General features: G+C 37.8%; 1 protein-coding gene across 8 annotated transcripts in view; it reads left to right on the top strand.

Annotated features, from left to right (window-relative positions):
• Positions 1 to 12787, top strand: part of IFTAP (intraflagellar transport associated protein) — a 259976-nt gene that overhangs the window by 54694 nt on the left and 192495 nt on the right. For 3 of the 8 annotated variants that reach the window (XM_012452365.2, XM_012452370.2, XM_012452367.2), the window contains one exon: positions 5135 to 7167. The exons of 3 other annotated variants lie outside the window; for them this stretch is intronic. In XM_012452365.2, the coding sequence (XP_012307788.2) occupies positions 5135 to 5299 (165 nt within the window). In that variant the 3' untranslated portion in view covers positions 5300 to 7167. Of the gene's footprint in view, positions 1 to 5134; positions 7168 to 12787 lie in introns of those variants that run through there. 2 more of the 8 variants (XM_064365021.1, XR_010338322.1) reach the window with 2 other exon arrangements.

Genomic DNA, 12787 nt, shown 5'->3' with positions numbered 1-12787 from the left:
AAAAACCTTGGCATCTTATAGCTTTGAACTCTAAAATGAACTGAACTTGAAAGAAGAGAATTCCCAAAGTATGCCACAACAGCCAATAGCTGAAATACATAAATAGAAATGCAACCTTACTGTATTTGAAAAGCTGTCATTTAGAAGATCACAGTGATATCTTCTACATTGCAGTGTGCACCTACCTAGGCTCACTTTGAATTACTTGTGTCCCTTGTATTGGAAGACTAAATTCATTCATGCATGTCTTTATAAGCTTACTTAATGAACACGTAAAGTCAGAACTAGTGCCAAGCTCAGTGCCATGCATATAGTAGACATGCAGTAAACATTTATTAAATGAACAAATAAATCAACAATAAACTCACCACTAAAGGGGAGTGATTTTCTTGTTTACAGTATAACATGGTTGGGGTCATTCTCTCTTTTCTATTTGCTCATTCCTCTCAACATGTAAACACGGTTAAGTCTTTCCTATCCTTAACAAAATGAGACAAAACAAGGAAAAACAAGCTTTCCTTCATCTTGGACCCCTCTTTGGCTACTATATGTTCTTTTTTCTCTCTTTTCATCCAGAATTGAAAAGCTATTAGACTCTTCAATATACTGTAAAATGTCCTTGGCTCCAATCACCTGCCTGGATGTTTTCAGAATGAAGGCACCCATTGCTTTATGATTGCCAAATCCAGCGGACACTTTCCAGTTTTCCTTTTAATGGATCTCTCTACTGTGTTTGACACCATTGACCTTCTTCTGGCACTCTTGCTTCATTGGTTCTTACTTCACTTTTCTCCTCTGATCCATTATGTATTTCTCAAATTGTTTTTTCCCTGATTCTTTTGGGTTTTCTGTCCATCTATCCCTTAGGAGTTGGTGTTCCTTAAGATTCTGTGCTTAACCTACAGTTCTTCCCAGCCTACAAACTTGAATCCATCTTCATCTCCAAATTGGTATCTCTAGCTTCAGATCTTTTTTTTTTTTTTTTTCCAGTTTCAGGTTTCTATATGCAATCCATCTGGATTCCTTCAAGTGCATTCAAATCAAACTGAGCTTATCTTTACCTGCTTCCCTTTTTTCATTCTTCTTTTTCTTACATTTCCATATCCAATCACTTTCTACATATTTTTCAAATATCTGCTACCAGTGCCCTGTTCTTGTGATCTCTTATTGAACTGCTCTAGCAGGTTCTTGAGTACTGTTCTGACTCCAGGTTTATCCTGCTCAAATCTACCCTCTGTTTAACCTTCATAGTGATCTGTCTGCTATAATTTCCAACAGGGCAGGGCTTTTTTTTTTCTTTTACTCCAGCACCTGTCTCATTGTAGGTGCTTAATAAAATTTTGAATGGATGAAGGAATTTATCTGAAATGCATAGATGACCAAGTGTCTTCCCCGCCTTCAAAAAAATTATTCAGCGACTTCATCATCTCTAGGATGATTTGTCACCATATTTGTCTCTCTGCCTTATACTTAGTGCCCTGACAATGCTGACCTACTTTCAGACTCACAAATGTGAAATTCTGCATCTTATTTCCATGGCCTGCTCATAGAAACTCCCCTTGTTGGCAAAGCTCTTCTTTGTCAACTTGTAAACTAATGTTTACCCTTTAAGAGTCTGCTTATATATCACCTCTTCCAAGAAGCCTTCTCTGATTCCTTCCCAATCCCCTCCAACTTAGTCTGGGTCAGGTATTCCTTCTCTGTTCCCATCACCCTGTTCTTACCATATTTTACTCTAATAATTTGTTTTTGTGTGTATCTCATTTGTTTGCGATTTCATATAGGTCTTCATCTTTGTATCCCCAGTACCTAACACAGTGACTAGAATTTAATAGGAACATAGAGTTTGTGGAATGTAAAATATCTGAATGATTGATTGCAGGCTATTCCTCTGACATTTCGACTCAGGGATGTGCTGGCCACATTACAGTATATCCCAAAAATGGTTTAGAATATCCTGAATTTTTTTATATATATTTTGGCATTGCAAACATGACATTATTACTATTCTTTATTTCTTGCTTTTATATCTCAGTGTCTAACTGATTGCCTATAAAATTTATCTAACAATAGCTGCTATTAATAACCATTAATTTCCAAGTGAGGAAATTTATATTTTAAGTATATTTTTATACATTTAAGGATATTATATATGACTAATCTTTGTGTTGACATTATCTTTACTGACTTGCTGAAGACTTTATTCCATGTTACTGTTTTCATTAGTACCAAGTGACTGATAAAGGAAATCATCCTCCATAACAGAGAAGAATGTAAATGTATTAAAAAAAAACTTAAAGGAAAGTAAGATATTTACATTTAAGAATACATTTCTATATCTCTAGTACTATAAGTTTGGATATTATAGCCACAAGGTATTTTGAGACCTCAGGGAAGGGAGAATCTTAAGAAGGCAATAGGTTGTCCTGTACCTAGAGCTATCTTGGCCATAGGAGCCCTGATCAGAGCTTGGAAGTCCAAAATATAGGGCTTACTCTATCTGGATTGCTAGGATGAGGTGGGTGATAAGTGAAATGATGTGTAGGGAGGCTAGTAGGATTTTCTGGAGCGTGGCAAAACTCAATCTAAGAGTAAGTAGCCAGATGTGGTGGCTCATGCCTGTTATCCCAGCAATGTGGGAGGCCACGGTGAGCTGAGATTGTGCCACTGCACTCCAGCCTGAGTGACAGAGGGAGTCTCTGTCTCCAAAAAAAAAAAAAAGAAAGAAAAAAGAAGGAAGAAGAAGAGTAAGTGAAACTTCTGCACTTTCCTCTCTTTGCTTCTGTTTCCCTTTTTTGCATTCCTCTATTGGAGAGCATGGCACGTGATACCGAAATCATGCATATACTTCTGTCTTCTTGAAGTTATGAAACCTTGTAGACAGAGATTTTGCTATAATCACTTTATGTTCCCAGAATCTGCTACATAATAAGTGTTTATTGAGTGAACAGGTAAGGGGTAGGGAGGTGGGAATGTGAGGTTATCTGTGTTCTGTAGAGGGAGTAGGGGTAATGGTATGGGATCACTGAGATTTTAACACAGCAAAGCAATTTGTCTAATTTGAAATTGCATTCTAACCCCTAAGTGAGAGGTGGGTGAAGACAACGTGACTGCATCTAGTGAGGATGGCTAGTAAGGAGTAGACAGGTTTTAGAGGTTTCAGGGTGGAATTTAAAGACCTAGTGAGGGGACACACATAGGTATGGACAGCTTGAAGCTTAATAGACGTGATGAAAGGCCTTTACCCAGGCGTGAAAGGGCAGCAAAATTCTCATCAGACTGAATCTCTCTCCTCATCAGCATGAGTCTCTCTCCTCATGCTTTGCCAGGGTCAGCTAGAATCGGCTCTGGATGGGATTATGGCCAAGTTTTCAGGCTAAGTAGAGCTGGAGACAGCCAGAACACTTAATATTCAGAAAATGAACATCTTATGTCATTGTATTTGTGTGTTTCTGCATTTCACCCATCTTAGCAAGATTGTCCCACTGTCACTTCGGCTATATTGATGAAAAATTTGATCTCAGAAAGTGATCAAAATGAACTGATCAGCCTTGCAAGCTGATTTGCTTTTTGTATACAGCTGGTTTTTAAAAGATAGTCATGGTATTACATGTAGGCTTTAGTACATTTTTCTGATGGTGGGTTGTGAGAATTGATCATCTTATTTAGAAAAGATCTTCTCTCCAAAGAGCTATGACTTGGCTTAGTGAAAACTTCAAGATTCATTCTTGCTGGTGTTTCTGTTGAGCTGGTGAGGCTTTATTCGAAACAGATTATCCTAGATTCAAATGTTGCTTCATTCCCTTACTGTGTATTGTGGACAAATTACTTAACCTTAACAGTGACTATCAGTAGGGTTGTTTGAAGATTACTGCTGATGCCATGTGGTTCCTAGTACTGGGGCTGGCACATGGTGGAAACTCACCATGGCAAACTCACCATGGAAACTCAGTAGCACTTTTGTCAGGAAAGCACTCAGGTACTTTCTAATAAAGAGGAAGTGAAAGCATCTCCAGAAGTTGTTCTGCTGATTTTACTAAGAAAGGATGATAAATGGCTGAGCATTTGCTATTAACACTGCACACCTAACCACAAAACATAACTTGTGGAACAGATAGGAGATAACTACTTATTATTTTTTCTTTCAACCTTAGTAACAGCAGATAGTTTCTGAGCTACGTGCTACATTTTTACCAACATTGTGAAAGCCACTCAATGAGATCATCTTCCATGCAAGAATATTTAAAGCTGATTATAGCTTCAGGACATTTTTTCATTCTTGCATAAACCATAGTTTTCAATTATTTCAGCATCACTATACATATTGTAGAGCTACACAGAAGTGCTGGATGATTTCATTGTATCACACACCATTTGTTTTTGGAGAGGCTTTTTAGGGGGTGATACAAGAGATTTAAGGCATACTTTTGGTTTATCGGAAAATATGCTTTTTTATCTGCCTTCCTTTAGGAGTCTTTAAAACTCACAATTTATGAATAGATTCAAAATTATTACATCTCTTTGTAACTACTTTACTTATGATATATTGTAATATTTTTAAAATTCTTGGTAGAAAAAAAGAGATCCTGGACTTTTAAATTTAGACTATGTTTCAAGTTTTACTGTTATTAGCCAGGAGTTATAGGTATTATCTGAAGAAGTATATTCAATATAGGGTATTTTTATATTTAAAAATTATGTTTTATTAATATAGATCTTTTTTAGCAAAGGGTGAAAATCTATTTAAGGTTGATAAAAATCTTAGGGTATATTTTTCTCACGTTTTAATGTAACTGTTAGTTTTTCTGTATGCTTCTCTAGTCCTGCCACTACAAGTAGTAAAATGTATAATGAGTATATGCAAGGGAGTCTTTCTGATTCTTGCCTTGGGCAGCATTAGTTAATGATATTCATTCAGATACAGCATGGTACAAATGGGGCATATTAAGAGGCTTAAATTAGGTCAAATTGAATAATTGAATTTATTCCTTTACTTAAAAACAGCTTAATCAGCTGAGAGTGCTGAAGTCTGAAAGGAGGTTTAATTAAATATTAAGAAAGAGTTAATTTTTTCAACTTTATCTTCATTTACAATGATTGTGTATGTTTTTTCCTCCTTTGTTACCTTTTATAGATACTTGGAGATGAAGTTCAACCCTTCTCACTTGATGAGGAATTTGATTATGACAGTGTGACGCTAACCTCCAAGTTTAGTCTTGCAGAGATAGAGACCTTCACAGAGCTACGCAAGCAGAAGAGAAAGGACAGCAACCTAGACTTAGAGGAACGCTGTGACTGATTCACTGAGGCATTTTTGTATGTGTTTGTTTATCTTAATTTTGTTCTTATTCGAGCAACATCAGAATAAATGATAAACCTACTATAATTCCCTTTGTGGAAATTTACATGTGTACACTCATTTATCAGAATTATCTATTATTAGGGATATAGAACAACAAGGCCAAAGAGATTGATGCCCTTACAGAATTCTCTTTTGCCATGTTGTTGCAGCATCCTGTGGCTGTTTAGAGGAGATGGGAGTGAGAAATGGGAACAGGAAGCAGCATCTACAGAAGGATCCATTTTGATGAAAGCATTGCACTAGGTGATGTGGGGTGCTGTGTCAAAGGTCAGAAACATGATCCCACTTTCTTGAGAGTAAAGGACAATTGCACATAAAAACACATTGTAGCACATTAGAGAAAAATTGCTAATATGAGCAGTCAGGGTCCTAGCTATCCAGAGATAGTGCTATCAATGTGAATGTTATTGAGAGATTAGGCTTCTGGAATTGATTGGGAAAGCCTTTACTGAAAAAAGACATCTGAGAATTGATGATATGTCAATTATTAAATTCTTGCATTTCGTTATTATCATTTAACCATGTGTGATAATGGTTACAAAGTACAAGGAATGATCTCTATCTCCAGAAGCTTAAAATACAACTTGAGAAGGCAAAACAACTAGAGAATATAAAAACACATTATGAAGTGCTAATTATATAGCATACCCATAAATGCAGAAAGGGATGGAGAAAAGAGAGATGAAGGTGCAGAGGAAGGGGGAGCAATATGTTTCAAGTAATTTTTATTATTGAAGGAATTAGTAACAAATTGAATGTACTTAACTGATTTTTCTTCTTTCTTTTAAGTGCACTTTTGTTTTTCAGAGCAGTTTTATGTTCACAGAAAAATTGAGGAAGACAGCACAGTTTTCATACACCCCCTGCCTCTCCCCGACATAGACTCCCTTACTATTAATATCCCACACCAGAGTCACATTTTTTGTTGTTTTGTTTTTTGCTATTGTCTTTTCTTTTCTTTTTGTGGTAAGAACATTTAACATGAGCTCTACTCTCTTAAATGTATAAGTGTACAATATAATATCATTACCTATATGCACGGTGTTGTGCAGCAGATCTCTGGAATGTATTCATGTATAACTGAAACTACACCCAGTGAACGGCAACTCTGCATTTTCCCCATCCCCTTAACCCTAGCAGCCACCATCCTACTTTCTGCTTCTATGAGTTTGACTTTTATAGATAACTCATATAAGTGGACATGGGGCAGTTGTCCTTCTGTGATTGGCTTATTTCACTTCCCATAATGCCCTTCAGATTTGCCCATGTTGTCACATGTAGCAGGATTTCCTTCTTTTTAAAGGCGGAATAGTATTCCATTTTATGTATATACTACATTTTCTTTGTCCATCCATCAATGAATGTTTAGGTTGTTTCCGTATCTTGGCTATTGTGAATAATGCTGCAGGCCTGTGCTTGTATGCATGTACTTGTGCTGTGTGTTTATGAAGAATTGTGTGTATGTGTGTGTGTGCACATTTGAGTGTGCATATGTATTCATAAAAATGCCATTTATATTCGTTACAAAAGAATGCTCTTGATTTCATGTTGCCCTTGGGTCAGGTGACTTCCACATTTATTTTTGCTAATTCAACAAACTTTCATAAAGCTCCATTTGTGTGTGTGTTCAAACCTTATGCTAGGCAGTGAGGAAAATACAGGCAAGTTAGACATGGTCTAATTAAGTAGGGAAGAGAGATGCATACACGGATAGTTACAATAGAGATATGTTGTCCAATATGATAGCCACTAGCTACATTCTAGTACACTAGAGTACTTGAAATAGAGTGACTGAGAAACTGATTTTTAGCTGTTATTTAATTTTTATTTCAATTCAAAATAAAAATCTGATATTTGATTCAGTTATTAGAAAACTTTCAAGTACATTTGGGTATGTGAATCTGCTTTTTCAGTTATAAATTTTATGAAATGTAAATGCAGATCAGTTATTTTGGAAAACAGTTTAGTGTATTAGGGTTCTCTAGAGGGACGTAATTAATAAGATATATATATCTGAAGGGAAGTTTATTAGGAGAATTGACTCATACGATCACAAGGCGAAGTCCCAAAATAGGCCGTCTGCAAGCTGAGGAGTAAGGAAGCCAGTCAGAGTCCCAATACCTCAAAAGTAGGGAAGCTGGCAGTGCAGCCTTCAGTCTTCAGTGGCTTCAGTGGCTGAAGGCCTGAGAGCCCCTGGCAAATCACTGGTGTAATTCCGAGAGTCCAAAAGTGGAAGTACTTAGAGTCCAATGTTTGAGGGCAGGAAGCATCCAGCACAGGAGAAAGATGAAGGCCAGGAGACTCAGCAAGTATGCTCTTCTGTCTCCTGCCTGCTTTATTCTAGCCATGCTGGCAGCTGATTAGATGGTGCCCACCCAGATTGAGGGTGGGTTTGCCTCTCCCAGTTCAATAACTCAAATGTTAATCTCCTTTGGCAACACCCTCACAGACACACCCACTTTGCGTCCTTCAATCCAGTTAAGTTGACACTCAATGTTAACCATCAGAGCTTAGTGTCTGAATTTAAAATATGTTGCAAGTAAAAAATACGTATTGGATTTCAAAGAATTAGTAGTGAAAAACTGAATTTCTTGTTAATTTTTGATATTACTATATGTTGAAATGATACTATTTTTGATTATAGTTAAATATATTATTAAAATTCACCAATTTCTCTTTACCTTTTTCATAAGACTACTAGGAAATTTGAAATTACACATGGGGCATGCATATTTCTATTTGACAGCACTGAGTCTAGGGTAATCTTTGTTGTGAGACTGGTGTATACCAAGAGCTACTGGGAGAAAGCAAGTTGGAGTTTTTAAATTATGCTTTGGAGACCTAGGGAATCTCCACAGAGGAAGCGATGTTTAAGCTTGGCTGTAAAGAATCAGTAGATTTTGAGGCAGTGAAGGGGGAAGAACATTACAGTCCAAGGGAATAGTGCACAGAAGGTGTAATGGTGTGTGACAAACTATTGCTTGGTTAAAGTACAACCATAGTTTTCTAGTATATGGGATAAATGAGATAACTGCAGGAGAGGAAGTTGGAAATGTAGGTTGGGGCCATATTCTGCTGTCTTTGTGTGCTGTAGACTTTATCCTCTAATTGCTGGGAACTATTTAATGTTTGTTTTAATGCAGAGGAATAGCACAATCAAAAATGTATTTCAGAGAGATAAGTTCAGTGTGAGTGCCAGAGGTAAAATGAATAGAGGTGAATCAGGGAGACAAGTTCCAAGGATAGTCTGTGTGGGTAAAAGTGGAGGGCATAGATTTGATAAGATTTGGGAGCAAAAGTAGCGAGGATTTTTGTCTAGTGCAATGTGGAAAAGAGAGAGCAATTGTGGGGTTAAGACAAGATCTTAGTGTGCAATCTATAACCTTGTTATATAATTGTTCACAGGATTGGACACTCTTTTGGCTCTCTCTTTTGGCATTTTGGTAGTTGCAATAAAAAAGGCTTTACTTTTTTTTTTTAAGAGACAAAAATTCCATCACTCAGGCTGGAGTGCAGTGGCACAATCATAGCAGCCTCGAACTCCTAATCTCAAGCAATCTTCCCACCTCAGCCTGCTGAATAGCCAGGACTACAGGTGTGAGCCACCACATCTGGCTCTTTAAAAAAAATTTTTTTTTTTTTTTTCATTGACACAGGGTCTCACTATGTTTCTCAGGCTGGTCTCTAACTCCTGGCTTCAAGTGATCCTCCTGTTTTGAACTCCCAAAGCACTGGGATTACAAGTGTGAACAACTGCACCCAGCCAAGTGTCATCATTCTTACATCTCCATTTTATGCACTTAAATAGTTTTATAATCGAAGAAACAAAACCACTTTTTTAAGTGTTTACAAAGAACTACATTTCAGTTAAGTATTTGATTACTTAACTAGGCAGAGAAGATGGCAGGTGGAATATTTCTATCTGTAGGGTTGGTATACTATGTCTTGGCTTCACTCCTCTTGACAATTTTTGATCCCTGAATTATTTGGGGGGAAATTGTGTATTATGGCAAAAGTGACAGTGGAAAATGAGAACTTTAAAGCCTTTGAATGAAATTGTTTTGTCTCCACTGTACCATTACCCTTGCCCTAACTAGCAAATACTTCTTCATGATTGCCTTTCAGTCATAGCAGTCCCTTAAATTGATGGAAATGGTTTGTTTTACACTGGTTGGCAAACCCTAACCAAGTAAGCCTGCACTTGTAAGGATGGATAATGGTTACCTGGATTAGGCTGTGGCAACAGAAATAAGATTAATATAGAGTAGAGATAAGGAGAAGCAGGAGGCTGAGGCAGGAGAATTGCCTGAACCCAGGAGGCGGAGGTTGCGGTGAGCCGAGATCGTGCCGTTGCACTCCAGCCTGGGTAACAAGAGCGAAACTCCGTCTCAAAAAAAAAAAAAAGAAATAAGGAGAAGCATCTGGGTGTCTACAGCAAAATGGGAGGTGTAGATTTAGAACATGAAAATTTTAAAAGTACCTTTAAATAATGTGATCATTGCAACACAAGCTAAATCAAAGTGGAGCAAATATCACTTCAAGCCTGTAGCACCAGTCCTAGCTTGTTTAGCATGGTGACACACTGAGTGATCTTACTATTCAGGATCCATCTTGTGTGGCATAGCACAAGAAGAAGAAGAAAAATTCTGCTCTAATATTGAATTTCCTTGATTCCCTTAGTCAAGAATTCTGTTTTCCTACAAACAACATACAACTATATTCTCATTTTATTTATTTATTTATTTAGACACAAAGTCTCCTTGTCACCCAGGCTAGAGTGCAGTGACATGATTATAACTCACTGAAGCCTCAAACTCCTTGCCTTCAGCGATGCTCCCACTTCAGCCTCCTGAGTAGGTGGGACCACAGGTGCATGCCACCACATTGGGCTAATTTGTAAATTTTCTTGTAGAGATGGGGTCTCCCTATGTAGCCCAGACTGGTATTGAACTCCTGGGCTCAAGTGATCCTCCCACCTTGGCCCCTCAGAGCACTGGGATTACAAGTGTGAGCTACTGATCCTGGACAGTATCCTCATTTTAAAAAATAACTTTTCCCTATGTGTTAAGTTACTGTGGTTGACTTAACATATGAAAAAGACAGTTAAGGAAAAACAATTTTCATTTCATTTGCTTCCTTCTTGGAAGTTGATGGTAAGCGAACACAGTAGCATGTGAAATGATGTGAAAGAGAGAATCTTACTGAGAATTTTCTAGAAAAATATTACTCTATATTTAAAAAACAATCCATGCTCCTCACCATGGCTTACCCAGCTAGCTTTTTGTAATATGGCCCCTATGTGACTCTCCAATCTCATCTAGCACCATATTCCTCATTTCTTAATATGTTCTGGCCAGTTTGTATTTCTTTGTTTTTCAAACACTGTCTTGTTTCCAATTTAAGGCTTTCACTCTTGTTTTTCCTTCTGATTGTTCGTCCCTGGTCTTCATTTGGCTGAATCCATGTTATTATTCAGGCCTTAGGTGAATATATCTTATATCTGCCCAGACTCTCTTTCTGACAGCCCTACTGAATCTTTTTCTCATAAGCCTCCATCCCTATCAGTGTGCACCCCTGTTTTGTTTATTATCTGACTCTCCCTTTAGAACATGAGATACAAGAAAGCATGAACCCAGTCTGCCTTTACTTTTCAGCCACTCCAACCCCTGAAAAAGCCCTGGATTAAAGTAGGGGGTTCAGTAAATATTTACTAAATGAATCAAACCTAAAAATATAAACTTAATAACTTAACTTGGAGGTCCATTTCATCAAGTCAATTTGGCTAGATGTATATTGAGCACTTTTTGTATTCAAGGCATACATAAGTTTCTTACTTCCTAGACTGATGATAATCGTATGGTCAATGCAAATTTGGGAAGCCTGGCCTGTTTTACAGAACTGTTCCATGTTTAACAAGTTTCTTTCTTTTATTCATCAGAATCCTATGGAGAATTGAGAGAACGTTGGTCCTCATGGGAACTTTACCCACTTCTCAATTGCTCTTTCGAAATCTTGTTATAATGTCTTAAATTGAAAATCCTATTCAGAGCAATTCATGTGATAGAATACTGATATTAATACAGGAGTTATTAAGAAATTATTTTTAGGCAGTCTAAAAATAATTTTAGGGTGAAAGTTCTCAGTGGAATTTTATTTTAATAAAAAGCAACTCCCAAAACATTTCTAGCAAAAAGTGGCTTGAAAAACCAGACCTGCAAGCATTGATATGCCAAGGCCAGTAGCTAAAACCCAGGTCCATCCAATATGGCATCTCCTGCCCTCTTTTCCTTGTCACCATGTGTGCCAGGTGTCATGGCAGCCTCCAGATAAAACCACGTGTACTGGCATCATGGCTGCTACCAGATGGAATCCTCATTTACATAATAAAAGACTAGGATGGAAGGACCAGTCTTTTCACAGGCTATATAAATGACACACCTGGTCAACCCAATCCCCTGAGCCCTATGTAAATCAATCATGGCATCCTCAACGCTCTGTACAAAACCAGTTGAGTTCTGCTGCAAATGAGGCCCTCTTCGACCCACTTTCTCAAAATGAGGAAGCAATTTCTCCTCTTTTCTTTTTCTATTAAACTTTCTGCTCCTGAACCTACTCCTCATGTGTATCTGTGTCCTGAATTCCTTCTGAACTGAGACTAAGAGCCAGGGTATATACCCCAGACAATGGAGCTGTTTCGTTTTGGATTCTCGCCTGGGATCTGGATCAGAACAGAAGATAGAAACACTGGAGTGGTGAGTACAGAGCAAATCTCAACCTCAAATCTGTGCTTTAATCTCAAGGCTCTCTTCCACTATCCTGTTGCCAAATTTTCCTTTCTTTTCTATTTGTGGTCGCTATGTCTATTCTCTCTGTGCATGTGATGTGTGGAAATTTTTCCAGTTGAGGAAACAGGTTTGTTAGGAAAGATTGGCAAATGTGGCAGGCAGTAACTCAAGCATCTCTCTACCTTTTCTCTGGTGAGCACATGGTATTTCTAATTCCGAAGCTCCCCCCAGTCAAGGTAGAAATCCTCTTCCTGAGGCACAGTGCTGGTCCTTCCTTTGCCATACAGTGCAGCTTCCCTTAGCACCACCAGAAATCAGGCTCTAAGCTCCCTCTGTGAATGGAAAAGTTCTGCCTTCAGCAGTTAGGAGTAAAATGTCCTCCATAGCCAAATTTTAGTTCTGATATCATCCCAACAGCAGGAAAATGGCCATTTATTCCCTACATTCTTCTAAGAAACTTAGTCTGTCTCTAATTAGAACAGTACTTAATTACCAAGAGGATTTTAACTTCAGAAGTTAATGGGAACCATTTTTCTAAGGGCAAATGGCTTAGCATGGGCCATGACAGCAGAACAGAGTTCAGTCTAGCACACACACCCCCACCCCATTAAAGGGGCCTTGCCAATTACTTAGTTTTCTT

This window comes from Aotus nancymaae, unplaced genomic scaffold, assembly GCF_030222135.1.
Source record: "Aotus nancymaae isolate 86718 unplaced genomic scaffold, 86718_ANA_hifiasm-v0.15.2.pri h1tg000059l, whole genome shotgun sequence".
In the NCBI taxonomy this organism is placed as follows: domain Eukaryota; kingdom Metazoa; phylum Chordata; class Mammalia; order Primates; family Aotidae; genus Aotus; species Aotus nancymaae.
The sequence above is the reverse complement of the archived record's forward strand: the minus strand, read 5'-3'. Positions and strand labels throughout refer to the sequence as shown.